The sequence below is a fragment of the Leopardus geoffroyi genome, chromosome E2 (assembly GCF_018350155.1).
Source record: "Leopardus geoffroyi isolate Oge1 chromosome E2, O.geoffroyi_Oge1_pat1.0, whole genome shotgun sequence".
Lineage (NCBI taxonomy): Eukaryota > Metazoa > Chordata > Mammalia > Carnivora > Felidae > Leopardus > Leopardus geoffroyi.
In genome coordinates, this window is record NC_059335.1 from 8,432,171 (window position 1) to 8,452,014 (window position 19,844).

Below are 19,844 nucleotides of genomic sequence, written 5' to 3' on the forward strand. Positions count from 1 at the left end.
TATGTATGTATGTATGTAATCTCAACACCCAAGGTGGGGCCCAAACTCACCACCCGGAGTTCGAGTCTCATGCTCTTCCAGCTGAGCCAGCCAGGCACCCCAAGAGATGTATTTTTATCTTTCCCTTTGTCAGCATGGTTTTAGAAAGAAGGGAACCAAGGGGCCAGAGGCATCCATTTCTCTCAAAGAGGAAACAATGTTTCTCTTCCGCTCCAAAGAGGAGTCGGGCCAGACTCCAGCCAAGAATTCCTCAAAATGCCCGGCACAGTGTGGGCATTCAGTATCTGTGAAGCTTATGAATGAAAAAGACATGACTCGGTATAAAATTGGTATATTCCACGGGGGCAACATATTGGCATCGAGAGAGTGTGGAAGGTCAGGGCCAACACTGTTTATTCCCCCCACTCATTGTCTTACTTCCCCCCCCCCCTAAAAAGTTGAAATGATAAGAACACAATGATTTGGGCCCAAACTCGCGTTTATATGTGGAGGTGGAAAAGAGTCATAATCATCAGGAGGGGAAACTGAGGCAGACCACAGGAGGAGAAATCCAGAAGGTCATCGGGCCCAGGACTCTTTCTGGAGGCTCAGAAATACCAGGATTCCAGGAGGTCTCACAGCATAAAAGGGGCCTGACTACATTAGCTGGTAGTAGCCAGGATGGGGGGGGGGGGGGGTGATCAGGCAGCTGCTGAGAATGCATTTATATCCTAAGAGTCAGCATCCTTGGGCAGGCCAGGAGTGGGCAGGAGGGCCCCTACATCGTCCCCACGGAGAGAGATCCAAGGGGCTGAGGAAAGAGGAAGAGGGGAGGTCATCAGAAGCTCGGAAATCCTCTGGGCTCCTGACTGCCCCTCCCCCACGTGTGTGTCTGTGTCCCTCTGTCTGTCTTTCCCAGCCTCTGTCTTATTCCACAGGTTTCTGTCCCGCTCTGAGTCTCCATTTCCTCCCTCCGGTCCCCACCTCTCTGAGTCTCTGTTTCTTTCTGTCTACATCTGTTTCCCCCCCCCCCCCTCCACCCAGGATTGCGTCGCCCTCTCTTCTGGGGTTTCTGTCCCTGTCTCTGAGGCTCTTCCCTCTTCCTGCTTCACACCTGGCAGCCCGTTTCTCATCCTCCTCCATAGCAGAGCTCCGCCTGCAGCCGCCGCCGTGAGCAGTAAGAGGCCAATGACGATTCCAACCACTGGCATCGAGGATTTGGCTGGTGATTCTGCAGCCAGAGAATGATGTGAGATGCTGAAGGGGCCCTCCAGCCCATCTGCATCAGGCCAGGGGGACTGGGCGGTCTCAGTGCCCCCTCCCCAACCTCAGAGATCCCAGCATCAAGTCCTGGGGGAACGGGTGTGGGGTGTGGGCGGAGGGAAAGCCGGCCAGCTGATGTCCTAGGTCTGTGCAGAACGCCCCCCGTGTTGCCTACAAGAACCGGCCGTAGCGAGAGGGGTCTCCGGCACCCTGGCCAAGGGGACCTGTAGCGGCAGGGCGTGTGTCAGACAGGCAAAACAAGCACAGGGCAGTAGAAGGTCAGGTTTGTAGAGGACCGGCAGTCGCTGAGCCATAAATGGTCAGCCTCAGTGACGACCGGCAGCAGCAGACAGCAAATGACCAGACTAGCAGCAGCAGGAGGGAGGGTGGTTCGGCTTCCGGAGGCCTGTCCGCACTGGTTAATGAGAGGCGGGACTCGTGAGTTCCACCCAGCAGCTGCAGCAGGCCAGAAGGCAGACAGGCTCGGGGAGGGCAAGCGAGACAGGACAGAAGGCCGCCAGGCTTTGGAGGAACTGGCAGCAGCGGGGCATAAGGCAGTCAGGCTCGAGGACGCCGGGCGGCAGCGTGGTGGAAGCCGGTCACCCTCGGGAAGGACCGCTACAGCAGGGGGAGCAGAGGCCACCAGGAGGCGGCAGGCAGCGTCATCGCGCGGCAGGACAGCTCACCCAGCTCCACAGTGAGGGGCTGCGGCAGCCCCGCGTGCTGCACCAGGCAGCGGTAGTGGTGCTCGTCGCCGCTTTTGACTGTCAGTGAAGACCAGGCGTGGAAGGAGCCGTCGCCGTTCGGGCCGAAGTCACCCTCGCCGGAGCCGGCTGCCAGCCCGTTGCGGAGGAACCGCAGTTGGAGCTCCGGGGGGTAGAAGGAGAAGGCGCTGCAGGTGAGCACAGAAAAGCCGGGGCTGCCGGGGCGGGCCTTCAGGCGCATGGAGGGTGGCTCTGCAGACGAACAGGCAGACGGACCTAAGCCTCGAGCCCGGGAGCCCCTAGGGCCAGAGCTGGCGAGGGGCTGGACAGGGACATACCCGGGCCTCCATTCCTTCCAGGACGTCCAGCACGTCCCACCAGGTGCCCTGCCTTGAGCCTGGAGAATATAGTAGTAAAGGTAAAGGGATCTTCCTGGGGGTGGGGGTGGGGGGTGGGTGGAGGGGGGGAACCAAGCTATCCACAGTGAAGGTATCCACCTCTCATGCCTTCCTACCCTAGACGTGTACACAACAGGACATCAGTCATGTGCCAGACGCTCTTCTAGGCACTGCGGACACAGCAGTGAACGAGATAGACAAAAGCCCTGGTCTTCGCGGAGCTCCCGTTCTAAGGAGGGGAGAGAGGCAAATATGTGTGTGCAAATAAACGAACAGGAAATAGGCTGTGAAAGTGTTGTGATGAGCGAAAAGAAGGCAGATCCTAAGGTCATTAAAAGAGAGTGAGAGGGGGGCGCCTGGGTGGCTCAGTTGTTTGAGTGTCCGACTTGGGCTCAGGTAGTGATCTCACGGTTTGTGAGTTCGAGCCCCGCATGGGGCTCTGTGCTGACAGCTTGGAGCCTGGAGCCTGCTTTGGCTTGTGTCTCCCTTTCTCTCTGCCCCTCCCCTGCGTGCTGTCTCTCCAAATAAATAAATAAACTTGAAAAAAATTTTTTTAAGTTGTTAATAAAATAAATGAACTGGACAAATTCCTAGGAAATACAACCTTCCAAAACTGACACGAGAAGAAATTAAAAAATTAAGTAGTCCTATAATGATTTCACAATTTTAATCCATAATTTAAACTTTTCAACAAATTTCCAGGTCCACATGACATCATTGGTGGATTCTTCAAAACAACCAAGAAGCAGATCTACATCTAATTTTTTTTAAGAGTATTTATTTATTTGGAGAGAGAGAGAGCAGGTGTGCAAGCAGGGGAGGGGCAGAGAGAAAGAGAGAGAGAGAGGGAGAATCCCAGGCAGGCTCCATGCTGTCAGGGCAGAGCCAGACATGGGCTCCGTCCCACCAACTGTGAGATCATGACCTGAGCTTAAATCGAGAGCTGGACACTTGACTGACTGAGCCACTCAGACGCCCTAGATCCACATCTAATTTAGGAAAAAGGCTCTACTGCAGTTCGGGGGGGGGGGGGGCGGGGGGGGGACAGGATGGTGGTGGTCTTGCAACAAATTATGCTGGGTCAACTGGAGATCCATGAGGGACAAATGAAACTTGATCCCTTGCCTCACACCATTACCTGCAATCAACTCAAGATGTATCATACAGCTATATATGAAAATTACTTATCAACCAAGCCTCCAGAAGACATAGAAGAATACCTTCATAACTTTGGGAAAAGAAAGATTTCCTAAAGAGAACACACACAAGAGCTATAGATAAAAGATGGATGAGTTGATCTTCATAAAAATGAAGAAATTCTGTTCATCAAAAGGTTTCATCAAGAAAGTGAAAAGACTGGGGCGCCTGGGTGGCTCAGTTGGTTGAGCGTCTGACTTCGGCTCAGGTCATGATCTCACGGTTCGTGAGTTTGAGCCCCGTGTCGGGCTCTGTGCTAACAGCTCAGAGCCTGGAGCCTGCTTCGGATTCTGTGTCTCCCTCTCTCTCTGCCCCTCCCCCGCTCAGTGCTCTGTCTCTCTCTGTCTCAAAAATAATAAATAAACATTACAAAAAAAAAAAGAGAGAGAATGAAAAGACAAGCCAGACACCGGAAGACACTCTATTTCTAACAGACCATCTGAAAAATCCAAAGGACTCATACCCAGAATATATTAAGAACTCTAATAAGACAAAAAAGATAAAAATTCCAACTTAAAAATGGGCAAAACACTCAAACAGCCCCGCCCAAAGAGCAGACACCTGACTGGCCAGTAATGTGCAAAAGTATACTCAACATCACTAGTCACCACCTCATTTATCTGATTTATAGATATTTATCTGATATATAGAGATACAGATATAGATATATTTTTTTTTAGTACGCTTCATACCCAGTGACGAGCCCAACACAGGGCTTGAACTCATGACCCTGAGATCAAAAACCTGAGCTGAAATGAAGAGTTGGGACGCTCCACCGACCGAAGCACCCCAAATCTGATTTATCTGATTTTGCCAAACCATGTGTAAGATTCTCATTTACCCTGAGAAACATGAAAAGCACACCACAATAAGATTCTGCCACACACCCGCCAGCATGGTTACAATTAAAGACAGACAATAGCAAATTCTGGCAAGTCTGTGAAGCTCCTGGAATTCTCATACATAGCTGGTGGGATTATAAAATTGGTTCAACCTCCTCGAGAAAGTGTTTAGCACTACCTATTAAGCTAATCCGATGCCTACACTATGATGCAACCATTCTGTGCATGGGTATTCAGTCAAAAGAAATGTTAACTACACATTCGTATCAAAATACATATATAAGAGGGACGCCTGGGGGCGCCTGGGTGGCTCAGTCGGTTAAGCGTCCGACTTCAGCTCAGGTCATGGTCTCACGGTTCGTGGGTTCGAGCCCCGTGTCGGGCTCTGTGCTGACAGCTCAGAGCCTGGAGCCTGTTTCAGCTTCTGTGTCTCCCTCTCTCTCTGTCCCTCCCCTGTTCATGCTCTGTCTCTCTGTGCCTCAAAAATAAATAAACGTTAAAATATATATATATATTTAAAAAAAATAATAATAATAATAATAATAATAATAATAATAAAAAAGAGGGACGCCTGGGTAGCTCAATCGGTTGAGCATCTGACTCTTGATTGTGGCTCAGGTCATGATCCCAGGGTCGTGGCATGGAGCCCAGCGTTGGGCTCCACAGTGAGCGTAGAACCTGCTTGGGATTCTCTCTCTCTCCCTTTGCCCCCCCCCCCTCAAAATAAAGAAAAATCAAAATTAAAAAAAAATTAAAGGCGCATCTGGGTGGCTCAGTCAGTTAAGCATCTGACTTCAGCTCAGGTCATGATCTTGAGGTTCTTGAGTTCAAGTCCCTCATTGGGCTCCCCATTCACAATATGGAGCCTGCTTGGGATGCTCTCTCTCTCCCTCACTCTTGCCCCTCCCCTGCTCACACTGTCTCTGTCGCTCTCAAAATAAATAAATAAATAAACTTAAAAACATTCAGAAAGACATGTACAAGAATGCTCATTACAGCTTCATTCCTCAACAGCCCCAAACTGAAAAGAAAGCATTCATCGATGAACTGTGGTATGAACTGCACAGTGAAATACTACTCAGCAATAAAAAGCCATCAGCTACTGACACCCAGCAACAGAGAGGAGTCTCATGACACACACACTTGAGTGAAAAAAGCCAGACACAAACGAGCACGTGCTCACAGTTCAAATCAGTTCAAAATCAGGCAATGCTATGGTGATAAAAATCAGGTCCGTTGTTACCCTCGGGAGGTATGGAATGGGAGAGGACACAAAGAAGTGCTGGGGTGCTTCTGAGGTGCTGGGAATGTTCTAGATCTTGGTTCGCAGGTACATGGGCGTCCATAAAGCTTAATCGAGCCATGTACTTGAGGTACGTAAGCTACACCCCAATAAAAAAGAAAAAAAAACACTATAGTGAAGTGTTGGACACTATAGTGATTGAATGGACAAAACAATGGCATGGGGGGACAGTAATGGGGGTGGTAGGGGGACACACTTTAACCAGGGTGATAGGGCCCTGCTGAAGGAGCTGATGTCCAAAATCAAACCGAAAGCATGAGAAGGACCCAGTCATGGCAGGATCCCAAGGAGGAGAAGTGCAAGCAGAGGGCACAGCAGGTGCAAAGGGCCTGAGGAGGAAAAGAACCTGACATTTGGAGGAGGGGGAGAGAAGGCCACCACGGTTGGGTGTTGTGAAATTACAATGGTGGAAAGCAGCCGGACCCAGCTACCTGTAGGCCATGGAGCAGAGGTTGGATTTTCACGTAAGACGAGAGAAACGCTAATGGACATTTTTAAGCAATGGTGGGCTAGGAGCTCGTTTATGTTTTAAAACATAATGGCTCCGTCAGTTAAGCAACTGACTCTTGATTTCAGCTCAGGTCAAGATCTCACGGTTTGGGAGATCGAGCGCCAAGTTGGGCTCTGCACTGACTGCGTGGAGCCTGCTTGGGATTCTCTGTCTCCCTCTCTCTCTGCCCCTCCCCTGCACGTTCTCTTTCTCTCTCTCTCTCTCTCTGTCAATAAATAAACAAACTTAAAAAAAAAAAAAAAAAAGACATTCCCCTGACTGCTCAGGAGACGGTATGCATGGAGGGCCAGGATGGAAGCTGGGATTGCAATATGGGGACACTGACGACAAAAGAGCTCGAATTCCCGCCCTTGAGGATTCCCCCAGACATGCGCAGAAGTACAGCTCAGAGTGTGTCTGTGCCCTAATGGGGGTCACACAAGGCATCGTTTGAGTCCAAAGGAAGCAAGTGAAAAGGCTCCTGGGCCACAGGAAAATCTCGCCGGCTGTGACACCAGAGGGACCCGAAGGGCAATGGCAGAGGTGGACCCGATGGAGAAACGTGAGGCCAAGGAGGACGGAGGAGGCCTGGCCGAAGAGCCTGAGCTGTGGCCAGAGGTCTCTGAGGGCCAGTGGAGCGGGACAGGAGTAGGGAAGGAGTGTGCCATGTAGGGGAGGAGCTGCAGTGGGGCGACTGGAGGCTAGGAGGCCAGGGAAGAGGCTGGGGGAGGAGGGGGAGGCCCGAGGTGAGGGCGTGGGGATGGAGAGTTCCGTGGGGGTCAGAGGCGCCCCCGGAGGATGCTCACCCTTCCACTCCAGGTTTCCGCGGCCTCTCTCCAGATGCCCCAACAGCCGCTGGGGGCAGGAGTTGAGCAGGAAGGTCCTCTCCTTGCTGACCGCACCCGCCTCCTGCATCCACCTCTTACTGATGGTCTCAGTCTCAGGCCATTCCCCACTCCAGGTGCCCAGCTTGGGGTCAAAATCCATGAAATCCTCGCCATTCAGAGCAAACTTGGCCACGGGCACCGAGGCATTGTCAGGGCCCAACTCACAGCCCAGCAGGCCCTGCAGGGTGTAGGGACCTGGGGTGCCCAAATACAGGTAAGTAGGACCCAGGAGCAGGGGCCCCAGCTCCTCCTCCCTCAGACCCAGGAGTCCAGGCCCCCAGCCCCTCCTCCCTCAGACTGGGGAGTCCTGGCCCCCAGCGCCCTCCTCCCTCAGACCCAGGAGTCTGGGGCCCCAGCGCCCTCCTCTCTCAGACCCAGGAGTCCAGCCCCCAGCCCCTCCTCCCTCAGACTGGGGAGTCCTGGCCCCCAGCGCCCTCCTCCCTCAGACCCAGGAGTCTGGGGCCCCAGCGCCCTCCTCTCTCAGACCCAGGAGTCCAGGCCCCCAGCCCCTCCTCCCTCAGACCCGGGAGTCTAAGCCACCAGCGCCCTCCTCTCTCAGACCCAGGAGTCCAGGCCCCCAGCCCCTCCTCCCACAGACCCAGGAGTCCTGGCTCCGGGCCCCCTCCGCCCTCAGACTCGGGGATCCTGGTCTTACCTCCTTCTCCCAAGGCTTTGAGAGCTTCAAGAAAGAGTTCCTGCTTGTTCCTCAGGTCTGTTGTCTCCTTCTCCCAATACCAGGACACCTGGTTTTCCCAGACCCAAGCCCCACACGGCTCCGCCTGGGCCCGCAGGTTATTGTAGCTCAGGTATTGCTGGGGTCCCAGCCAGCCTGATACCCAGAAGGCAGGAGTCCCGGGGGCAGGAGAGGACACAGCGGTGAGGTGGTACAGGAGGGAGAGATGGCTCTCTGCTGGAGAGAGACAGAGGTGAAGAGAGCGTTGGGGGGGTGGACCTAGACTGGGGGCAGGACGGATACCCTGAAAGAAAAAAGACTCAACCCCAGAGAGGAGAGACAGACCAGAGAGCGGGGAGACAGAGGCGGGGAGGGCCGGACCCAGAAGAGGGGGGCGGTGGTGAAGACAGATTCAGAGAGAGGGAGACAGACTTGCTGGGGGACAAACTCAGCGTGGAGGACAGATCCAGAACGTGGAGGACAGCCTCAGAAAGAGGAGGATAGACTGGGGGAGGGGGACAGACCGGGGCGGGGAGCAGACCCAGAGGGAGGGCCCGGTCCCGGCGGGGTGGGGGGGGGGGGGGCACAGTCAGAGCGAAGCGAACAGGTGGTTCTCAAACACAGCGACCGAGGGAGGAAGAAAAGTGATACGGTGACAAGTGGCGAGGGAGGTCGTGTCCCGCCCGGGGGAAACCTCAGACTGCTCTTCCTTCGCCCCCTTCCCTCCGACCCGGCAGCCGCGGCCCCTCACCTGCGCGCAGTGTCGGCAGGAGGAAGAGCAGGAACCCGAGCCCCCAGGGCTGAGGCCGGGGGACCCCCATCCTGAGCGGGAGACCTGGGGCGGGAGGGGGCGCGTGACTGCTCCGGACCCCCGCCCCGCCCCTTCCTCCCCCAGCTCCCGAGGGGCTCGGCCACCACGCGCGCCCGCGCCTGTGGGCCCCGGGGCTCCGCGACCGAGCCTGGCCACCGCGCCCTCCTCCTCGGTGAACTTTCACCCCTTAATTTGATCCGTTTGGGTTAATTAATTACAGAGCCTGGATAGGCTGAGAGTCCTGTCTCAGAGCTCGGCCCCGCCTCTTCCTCCTCCCCCAGAGCCTGGAGTCCAAACCCCAGCCCCTCCTCCTCACACTCGGGAATCCCGGCCCCCAGCCCCTCCTCCCTCAGACCCGGGAGTCCAAACCCCAGCCCCTCCTCCCTCAGACCCGGGAGTCCAAACCCCAGCCCCCTCCTCCCTCAGACTCGGAATCCCGGCCCCCAGCCCCTCCTCCCTCAGACCCGAGAGTCTGGGCCCCCAGCCCCTCCTCCCTCAGACCCGAGAGTCTGGGCCCCCAGTCCCTCCTCCCTCAGACCTGGGAGTCCTGACCCCCAACCCCTCTTCTCTCAGACTCGGGAATCCCGGCCCCCACCCCCTCCTCCCTCAGACCCGGGAGTCCAACCTCAGCCCCTCCTCCTCAGACCCGGGCGTCCTTACCTCCAGCCCCTTCCTTTCTGAGACCCAGGGGTCCGCGTCCCAGCCCTTCCTTCCCCAGAACCAGGAGTCCCGGCCCCCCAGCCCTTCCTCCCTCGGACCCGGGAGTCCAGGGTCCCCAGCCCCTCCTCCCTCAGACCCGGGAGTCCTCACCCCCAGCCCCCTCCTGAGACCCAGGGGTCCCAGCCCTTCCTTCCCCAGAACCAGGAGTCCCGGCCCCCCAGCCCTTCCTCCCTCGGACCCGGGAGTCCAGGGCCCCGACCCCTCCTCCCTCAGACCCGGGAGCCCCTGCCCTAAGGCCCCCTCCTCCCTCAGACTTAGGAATCCCAGCTCCAGCCCCTCCTCTCTCGGACCCGGGAGTCCAGGGCCCCAGACCGCTCCGCCCTCAGACCCGGCAGTCCCGACCCCCGCCGGTCCTCCCCTGGGCCTGGGCCCCAGCCCTGCTCACGGCAACGAAGTTCCCTTCCCGCCTGCAGCCTTAGCTGGCTCCCGTGACTGGAGACCCCAGTTCCTCTCTCACATCCTGTCCGGAGACTGCTCCCTGACTTCAGGAATATCCAACCCCGCCCCTCAGCTGCCGGGCACACCCCAGGCCCTGGGCCCAGCCTCTGAGTATTTCTCTCTGCCTCTCTCTTGAAACTTTTTTGTTGTTCCCCCCACCCCCCGCCCCTCTGGGGTCCCTTTCTCTGTCTCTCCCTGTCTTCTTATTTTGAGGTGTCAGCCACCCAGCCAATTCATGACAAAGTTGATGAGCAACACTGTCAGAGTCCAAACTCTGGAGGTTTCAGTGGGTCCCCTTCTTCCCCTTCTTACCTCCTTGTACAACACCGCCGTTCCCCTCTCCCCCCCCCCCCACCTGACTAGCTCTTGCTACAGTGAAAGTTCTCTAAACACTTCTATATTTCCTCCTTGGAACCCGTCCCCGATGTGTCCCCTTAAAGTGGCCCTCCACTTCTTTAGTATCTTCTGATGGGGCCTCAATAACACAGTCCCAATATACATCGCTGTGGTGCTGAGAGGCCCCCTCCAGTCCCCTACCCCAGCCCACACTGCCGCTACAATTATACCGGAATGTTCTCCACTGTACTGGAATGTTGTGCACCCTCGGTATGTGTATATGCATACATAGAGAGAGGCTTATTTTAAGGAATTGGCTCATGTGATTGTGCTGGCTTAGCAAGTCTAAAATTTGAGAGGGGTGGCTGGCAGGCTGGGGACTCTGGAAAGAGCCGCAGTTCAAGTCCCAAAGCAGCAGGCTGGAGAGCCGATCTTGCAGATGGAATCCAAAGACAGTCAGCTGGCAGAGATCCCTCTCGCTTGCGAGGGGCGGGGGTCAGTTTTCCAGCTGATTGGATGCAACCCACCCACATTCTGGAGGCAAGTCTGCTGCACTCAAAGTCCACTGATTTCGGTGTAAATGTCACCCCAAAACACCCTCACGGAAACATCCAGAGTAATGTCTGACCCAACATCTGGGGCCTGGGGCCCAGCCAAGTGGACACACGAAATTAACCCGTACCCATGGTACATCTGTGTTCAACTTCTCGAGGAAACTGTGTCCGTTTTCCTTCCTCTCCCTGGTCCTGCTAGAAAATCCATGAAAATCCACCCTGAGGGGCTTCCTATGATGCTACTGAAGGATCCTGGTTGCAGGTCCCACGAGAATCTTATTATAGCAACCTTGGTTCTTTCCTAAAATACCCTGAAAAACCCGCCATGCCCAGCTAGCCCCTCTGTGTCCCTAGGGACCTGGCTATATATCCAGGGGAACATTCCAGCAGTTCCCAGGGCTCTCGTTTTAAAGGCCTTGGGACCATGGGGCACCAGGATGGCTCAGTCTGTTCAGTGTCCGACTCTTGATTTCGGCTCAGGTCATGATCTCACGGTTGGTGAGTTTGAGCCCCATGACGAGCTCTGTGCTGACAGCGCGGGGCCTGCTTGGGATTCTCTCTCTCCCTCTCTCTTTCTCTGCCCCTCCCCACCCCCCTGCGTGCTCTCACTTGCTCTCTCTCAAGCTTACACACACACACACACACACACACACACACACACACACACACACACCACACACAGAGAATAAAGGCCTTGGGACCAAAAATAAGCAAATTAAATAATAAAATAAAGGCCTCAGGACCATCATGTGATGTTCCTTGGACCCTGATATAAAATGGCCAATGTCTTGGGACAGTGCCCCCCAGGACCTGCTTTACTTTTCCTTGGGGCTTGAAAACCTTCGGCCTGGGGTCTTGCTGGTGCCCTACTTTAATGCACGCTGGAACTCATGTAAAGGCTCCCTGAGCCCTAACATGATGTCCCTGTAGTCTTACTCTGAGGCCTACTGGGCCATTAAGATGGTCTCGAGGTCCCATGGCCGTGCCCAGCACCCTGCCACACCGCCACTGGAACCACACAGCCCTGCTGCAGTAACTCGCTTTAATGCCGTGTCCCTGGCGTCCTGCCAGACCATTGCCAGAGGCCCCGGGGTTTCTGATATCTCAGCTCCCCACCCCCATGCTCCCTGGGTCCCCTGATAAAATCCTGAGGCCCAGCAACAACGTCTTCAACAGCCTCTGGCTAATCTCTCTCAGAGAAGGCCACCACCACCCCACCCCCCACCCCAGGGATCCAGCTAAACCAGTCCTGAGCCCTCACCTTGCTGTGATCCACTCCATGATCGCCACAAAGTGCTGTCTGCCCCAGGCCCCTTCTCTCTGCTGCCGAGCCTGTTTTAAGTCCTTCCGTTTCTGTCGTAAGGCTGAGCAGGGCTCCCCACATCCACTCCTGGATTCTCTCTGTTATTATCTCTCACCAGGCCCTGTCCTATCCAGAACCTCCCCAGAAAGACTGATAGGTACAGAAATATAGAAAGATGATAGATAGACAGACCCGCCAGCAAGAAACGTCCCGCATTTCCCAGGGGCTTCTGTCAAGTCCTTCCCCCACCCCTGCCCCACCCCAACTAGGTGGCGACTCCCCAACCTGGGGAGGGAACCGCCCTCGAGGGACCCGAGATGCCACTCAGAAGGGGCCCTGGGGTCCTGTTACATGGCTGTGTGTCTCCCTTTTAAGTCCCTGGGTCCTACTTTAATGGTTAAAACATCCTTCTAGAGGGGCGCCTGGGTGGCTCGGTCAGTTGAGCGTCCGACTTCGGCTCAGGTCATGATCTCACGGTCCATGAGTTCGAGCCCCGCGTCGGGCTCTGTGCTGACAGCTCAGAGGCCAGAGCCTGCTTCAGATTCTGTGTCTCCCTCTCTCTCTGACCCTCCCCTGTTCATGCTCTGTCTCTCTCTGTCTCAAAAATAAATAAACATTAAAAAAAATAATATAAATAAATAAATAAATAAATAAATAAATAAAACAATAAAACAATAAAACATCCCTCTAGAGGGGCTCCTGGGTGACTCAGTCCGTGGAGGAGTGGACTTTGGTTCCGGTCATGATCTCGTGGCTCGTGAGTTTGAGCCCCGCATGGGGCTTCCTGGTGTCAGTGCAAAACCTGCTCCAGATCCAATGTCCCCCGTCTCTGTCTCTGCCCCTCCCCCGCTCACTCTCTCTCAAAAATAAATATTAAAAAATTTTTTAGGGGCGCCTGGGTGGCGCAGTCGGTTAAGCGTCCAACTTCAGCCAGGTCACGATCTCGCGGTCCGTGAGTTCGAGCCCCGCGTCGGGCTCTGGGCTGATGGCTCGGAGCCTGGAGCCTGTTTCCGATTCTGTGTCTCCCTCTCTCTCTGCCCCTCCCCCGTTCATGCTCTGTCTCTCTCTGTCCCAAAAATAAATAAACGTTGAAAAAAAAAAATTTTTTTTTAAAATCCCCCTAGAATTCTCTATTGTTTAGGAACCTAAATAATGCCATTAGAGCCCTGGTGACAGGCCCTTGGGCTCCCGCCGCCATGCTCCTGGGGCTCTCCTGCACTGTCCCTGGGGACTTCCACAATGCCCACACCTTGCTCATCTGCCCTTTAGCTCCTGCTAAATGTCCTATTGATTGTCCCCGTGACACCTCCCAGGGCCCTACTCTAATATTCACTGGGTCCTGTCACAAAAAAGCCTTGGTTCCTGTTCAAATGTCCCTGTGTCCTGCATACTCTCCCCCTGAGCACTCAAAAGGTCCCCTGTGAGTCTTCCCTCATAGGACCATGAGGGTCACCAAAATGGCCTCAAGGTGTCCCCTCTACTCAGGGTCCTTCCAGGACTCTATTAGAATGCCTCATGGGGTGCCCAGGTGGCTCCGTCGCTTGAGCGTCCAACTTCAGCTCAGGTCATGATCTCGTGGTTCATGAGTTCGAGCCCCGCCTCGGGCTCTGTGCTGACAGCTCGGAGCCTGGAGCCTGCTTCAGATTCTGGGTCTCCCTCCCTCTCTGTCCCTCCCCTACTCACGCTCTGTCTCTCTCTCTCAAAAATAAATAAACATTAAAAAAAAATTTTTTTTTAAACATTTAAAAAAGGAGACTCCCTCCATAAAGAGGAAGGAAGGAAGGAAGGAAGGAAGGAAGGAAGGAAGGAAGGAAGAAAGAAAGAAAGAAAGGAAAAAGAGTGCCTCATATCTCTACCATTAAGTCTTTAGAGTCCTGCTAAACCATTCCAAGGGCCTGCTAGTCTGTGTCCCCCAGAACCATCAAAGTGCCCTATGGGCTCTGAGAAAATCTCTGCAGTCTTTCCCCCGTGTGTCCCAGCATCCTGCTTCCGTCACCATCCTCAATGGCCCTAGTTCATTGCATTTATTTCCTGCTGCCGCTGTAATTAATAACTGCAAACTCGGTGGGTTAAAACGACACAAAATTTTGATCTTCCACTTCTGGAGGTCAGACGTCTACATGGTCCACGGGACTGGTTCTTTGTTGAGGCTCTGGGAGGGAGAATCTGTTTTCGGGCCTTTTCCAGCTTCTACAAGCTGCCAGCCTTCCCCAGCTCATGGTCCCTTCCTCCAGTTTCAAAGCCAACAATACAGCCATCTTCTCTCCTTTCTGTTGCTCTGTGCCTGTCCGTCCATCCACACATCTCTCTGACTCTGATCTCCCCCCTCCCTCTTTTAACAAACTTTTTTATGAATTATTTTTAAGGGTTTTTTTTTTAAGTTTATTTATTGATTTTGAGAGACAGAAAGAGTGTGTGCGAGTAGGGGAGGAGCAGAGAGAGAGGGAGAGAGAGAGAATCCCCAACAGGCTCCACGCTGTCAGCGCAGAGCCTGACTCAGGGCTCGAACCCATGAACTGTGAGATCATGACCCGAGCTGAACCCAAGAGTTGGATGCTTAACTGACTGAGCCACCCAGGTGCCCCACGTTTTTTTGTTTTTGTTTGTTTGTTTTTCTTTTTTTAAAAAGTAATCTCTACACCCAACATGGGGCTTGAACTCATGACCTGGAGAGCAAGAGTCACATGCTTTTCCGACTTGAGCTAGCCAAACACCCCCTCCTTTTTCTTAAAAAATTAATTGTTATTAAACATGAGAACTAATGCTTTTCTCTGCCTGTTTGAGAAGCAAACCCGTGACGTTGATGTTATTAGTTTCACATTCTACCCAACTGAACTAACCAGCCCCCCAGCCCCCACCAGACCCCTCTTATAAGTACTCTCCTGATTACATTGGTCCCCCTGGATAATCCCAGGTCATTTCCTCATCTCAAAACCCCAAATTTAGGGGCGCCTGGGTGGCTCAGTTGGTTAAGTAGCCAACTTCAGCTCAGGTCATGATCTCATGGTTCGTGTGTTTGAGCCCCACATTGGGCTCTGGGCTGACAGCTCAGAGCCTAGAACCTGCATCAGATTCTGGGTCTCCCTCTCTCTCTGCCCCTCCCCTGCTCACGCTCTGTCTCTCTCTCAAAAATAAATAAAACATTAAAATTAAAAAAAAAAATCCCAAATGTAATCATTTCTGCAAAGTCCCATTTATCCTACTGAGGTAACATAATCACAGGTTCTGTGGGATTAGGGCATAGACACCTTTGGGGGACCACTGTCCAGCCTAGCACAGTCGCGAGGGATGCCCTTCCTTGCCCCTGCTAAAATATCCTCATTCTGAGCTCCTCCTCCCAGGTTTGGCACTGAGGTCTCTCAGTTGGCCAGAACATTCCCCATAATGTCCCTGTTTCCTGTTACAACAAAGTCCTCAAGGTCACTTGGTACCCACTGGGAGTTGCTTCTGGGTCCCGGGGGTCTTGCTGTGTCTTCAGGGGCCATTTACAGTACCTGCTGGCTGTCCCTTCTCATAGTCCCAGGTTCTTGCTCTAGTGATCCTGCCTCTATGCCCTCTAGCACCCCTGGGGCCCACTATACTATAAAGAATAGAAATATATTCTTTCTATAAAGAATAGTGTCCCCAGGGGCCCACTATAAAGAGTAGAAAGTCCAAGGCAGGACCAGTTACTTAATCTGCGGGGCCCGGGGCAAATGAAAATGAGGGGCCCCTTGTTCCAAATTCAAAGACAGCTCAAGCAGAGCATTGAACCCAGTGTGGGTCCCTTCTGAACGATTGCTTCAGTCGCGTGGGGAGCTCATCCAGGAGACCTCCTTGGCCCTGGGGACTGTGTCTGCCCCTGCACCGTAGTGCCCCCTACTGACCCCAAGGGACAATCACACATGAGTTCAAAACCAAATGCTGCCTGTTCCAGGTTGGCCTCTCTGAGCCTCCGTTTCTTTATCTATAAAATGGGAACAACAGTCATGCCAGCCTCAGAGAGGCTTCAGCGAATCGAGAGTTTGGCATGGGCCACATGGTAGGGCATAGGTTCCTAACACTTGTTCCCCATTTTTTGTTTAAAAAAAATTTTTTTTTAATTTATTTTGAGAGAGCGAGAGAGAGAGAGCAAGCAGGGGAGGGGCAGAGAGAGGGAGAGAGAGAATCCCAGGCAGGCTCTGGGCTGTCAGCGTAGAGCCCAATGGGGGGCTCTAGCTCACGAACTGTGATATCATGACCTGAGCCGAAACCAAGAGTCAGACGCTTAACTGAGCCACCCAGGTGCCCCACTTGCTCCCCTTAATGTACCCCGCCACCCCACTCCCAGTTGCTGTTAAGGTCCCAGGGATCTCAGACACCAGGCTCGGGATTTGTCTTGCTCACTGTTGCATTCCCAGGGGGCCAGCACCGTAAATCTATGTAGAACGAATGGTGGCAATAACGAATGACCCGGGGCTGATTTGGTCCCTAAGACGTCTGGAATGGCTTTGGTGTCCTGTTAGAATGTTGTAGCAGAAGCTATGCTGTAGGCCTCTGTTATAATATATCACAGAGCTGGGACCTACCAGTATGTTAGATCCCAGGATTTTCCCATGATGGGCTCGGGGCTGTGCTGAAATATGGCAGCGGGGACTGCTCAAACACACCGGGAAGCCACTACAATTCGGTTTCCCTGGACTCCACGCACAGACCTCCGGACCAGTTAAACGAATTCACAAATAACTACCGCTACACAAGGAACGCTCACGGGCTGGCTAGAATATATCCCAGGTGTACTGCAACCATTAACAGGGTCTGCTACAGGACCCCTGAGGTCCTGCTGTTATAGAATACAAGGGGCTGCAACAGTGTAGCTACCATGGAATATTCCAGTGGCCTGCTGCGAGAGTTGCATGGCTATGATACATTGTGATACCGCCAAAAGGTGCCCTGTTTTCCTGTAACAGGCCTGACGCCTGCTGTCATCATAAGCCTAGTACCCTGCTATGAAACTGTGCCTGCAGCTAATTTCTCTGAGAAATGGCTATGCCATGGGGACCTCCTGCTAAATGCATGCAACAGAATATTCTAGAAGCATGCTAAAATAGATTCAGGGTCCCATGCCAGCCCACCTGGGCTTGCTATCATGGACGCAGGTTGCACAACCATATACTTGATACCTCTGGGGCCCCCTGTCAAAGACTCTTGTCCTTGGACCTTCCTGGAGGGACCCAGGGCCTGCCACCCTAAGATAGCCTGGGGGCCCCTCTCGAATAGGCTCAGGGCTCTGGAATAATTACTTCCGTCACAAGTATGACTTATTAGAATTACTTCCACTCCATTAACACACGTGAGCATGTTTCCTCCTCCAATAGGGGAGAGAGGCAAGAACCCACTTTACAGATTAGCAAGCTGAGGCTCTGTGGTTGCCGGGAGGGGCGAGGTGGATCACCTGCTAACGCGTGGCAGGGCAAGAAATCAGAACAGAGCCTGCAGTCATAATGCTACCGCTTGGAGGCATGTGCTCATGGTCACTTCTTCCGGTTACTCCAGGCCTTGTGATCTTTGAGATGTAAATCCTATGGGATTTAAATCCTTGCGGGATTTAACTTTAATTCGGTTACTCAACTAGATGTGAATGGAGCGCTTACAGCCTGTCCAGGCGCCGGGGATGCAGAGATCCTTGCCCTCAAGAGTTCACATTCCAGCGGCTACTAGGTAAACAAACATGCAATATCGCACGGGATTTGTACAATAAACATACAAATATACAAGAAATGGGCGTTATCGGTCTCTGTAGGACAGTGAAGCAGGGAAGGGTGGCTGGGAGGGGACCGGAGGTTTTGCCAGATGGGACAAGGCTGGTGAGCCTGAGGGCCTATGGTGCAAACCTGAGAGCTTCCAGACCCAGGGCACAGTCAATGCAAACGCCCAGAGGAGTGAGCAGGTCTGGCGGAGTGAGGAGGAGGGAGAGCGATGGGCACAGGGCAGAGCAGAAGCGCTGAGGCTGTGATGGACTTAGGAGCTGTCTCTGCTTGTGACCCGATTCTCAAAAGGGTAGACGCCGTGGTGACCTCTCTTTGGACACAAGTAGTGCGGATCCAGGGCCTCTCTCCTTGGTCTTTGCCACCTGACCCACCAGGCCCGGCAGCGCTGTCCTTGAACGCACACCAGGCAAGTGCCCCACCTGCAACGAGGTGGTCTCACACGGCGGGGTGCCAAGGAGACACCCCAACGACCGCTGGGAGGGACACGGGAGCGAGGTTGCTGTTGTAAACACGGCAGCCCCACCTCAAACGGAAACACCTGTGGGGGGGGGGCGGCCTCCGGGAGCAGCCTCACCACCCTTCCTGGGTCCCGGCCCCCTCTCCCCCTCTCCGCAGGGTCTCTGTCCTCCAGCGTGGGGTGGGGCGGGCTCGCAGGCTGAAACTCCGGGGCGGTGCCCCCCTCTGACCTGTCCCTGCCCCTTCCTGCCCTCTTTGATGCGGCCCCACTTCCTCTGGCAGGAACCCCCGCCCTTACTGGGTCTGGGTAAAAAGGAGCCGCTGAGCCGGTCCGGAGAGGCGGCGGCGTCCCTGGAGGCGGCAGCTCCTCTCTTCTCACGGCCCTGTCTCCCAACCCTTGTACCAGTGCTGTGGCTCAGTCCCTGGTACAGGTATGGGGGGCAGGGACGTGTGGACCCCAGCAGCACCGGGCCCCAAGGGGTGAAGCCAGGAGGGGACTCCAGCATCTTCCTCTTCTGTGCCTCCATCCCTGCCTATGATTCCGGTGAGGGTCTCTCCAGATTTTGGAAGTCAATGCCGTCTGCCCCTGCCCCTCCTGCCTCGCTACCCTTAGTTCTATCATCCCTAACTTTGTGTTCAAGGTCCGTCTTTTTCTGAAATCTGTCACTACCTGTGGTCTCCGTCCTTGTTCAGAGTTCAGCTGACCCCTGTCCTTATCTCTGCAACTGATGACTCAAGGTCCCTCTCCCTTTTCCCAGTTTTTCTCGATCAGAATGCTTTCCACTGCTACCCTCAACCTTTCTCCCTTCCCCGTTTTCCCGATACTCAAGGTCACTGTCTGGCTAGATCTCTTTTCCTGCAATTTTTTTGGTCTTTCCTTGCATTTGCCTGACCCTGTCCCCATTTCTCCCCAACTCCCAATTTCTCTCCTTCCCCAAAGCCACCCCAACACGGTCTCACTTCCAGGGGCTTCCCTAAGCCATCTCTGAGTGGCCTGCAATTAGGGGCTGCAGAGGTGGGTTCCAGCCTGCCTCCAGCTTGGCCTCACTATACCACATGCCTTCAAAGCCAATTTCCTTGGATTTTCAGGCAAAGGAAGTCTCTAGAACCTTAGGCCTGGAGCTTGGCTACTCACCGAGGGGAGAACCTGCCCCCCTCAGATGAGTTTGCTCATCTGCAAAAGGGGCCTGGTGCCGGCCCAGGAGGGGGCAGTGGGGTGGTGGCGGGGGGGGGGGGGTGGCTGCCAGGCTTCCCTGGGCCACTCCACCCAGGAGACAAGAAATCCCAGCTTGAAGTCAAGACCCCTGAAGTTCAGAAAGAGGCAGCACAGAACTCTGCAAGCCCACCGACCTCCCCCCACCCCACCCAGACCCAAGGGTGGCTGCTTCTTCCTCCCCCCTCCCAAGGAGGCCAGAAAGGGCCCAGACCGGAGTTGAGAACCCAGGGGCCTACGCCCTCACTCACTTCCTCCCCAGAGACTGAGGGGTGAGGGGGGACACGCCCCGACCAGGTAGGAGACTTTACTTACTCTGACACCAAGAGGTGACATGGACCAAAAGGAGGCCCAGAAAGAGAACAACATCTTAACACAGGTTCATATCTTCACCCAGAGAGACGAGAACAGACAGGAAGGGTTTGGCTCCCAGTCCCACCCATACATAAGGGGGTCCAGAGGATGAACGAGAACCCCGTGTTCCCATCAACCCCAATTCCCAGGGACAACCCCTCTGGTAAAGGCGCAGGTACCCGGAGCCAGGCCCG

General features: G+C 54.3%; 1 protein-coding gene across 4 annotated transcripts; it reads right to left on the reverse strand.

The window, feature by feature from the left end:
- Window positions 1-460: 460 nt before the first annotated feature.
- FCGRT (Fc gamma receptor and transporter) lies at window positions 461-9,781 on the reverse strand. Of its 4 annotated transcripts, none has more exons than XM_045441882.1 (7): window positions 9,653-9,781; window positions 8,488-8,571; window positions 7,719-7,970; window positions 6,983-7,258; window positions 1,929-2,198; window positions 1,094-1,210; window positions 461-790 (listed from the first exon to the last, which is right to left on the reverse strand). In XM_045441882.1, exons 2-7 carry the CDS (start codon window positions 8,555-8,557, stop codon window positions 711-713), a joined length of 1,065 nt encoding a protein of 354 aa, XP_045297838.1. In that variant the 5' UTR covers window positions 8,558-8,571; window positions 9,653-9,781; the 3' UTR covers window positions 461-710. The 4 variants fall into 4 exon arrangements, with proteins under 4 accessions (XP_045297838.1, XP_045297836.1, XP_045297839.1 ...); XM_045441880.1 differs by having other exon boundaries at window positions 7,719-7,973; XM_045441883.1 differs by lacking the exon at window positions 9,653-9,781 and having other exon boundaries at window positions 8,488-8,832.
- Between the last annotated feature and the right edge of the window lie 10,063 nt (window positions 9,782-19,844).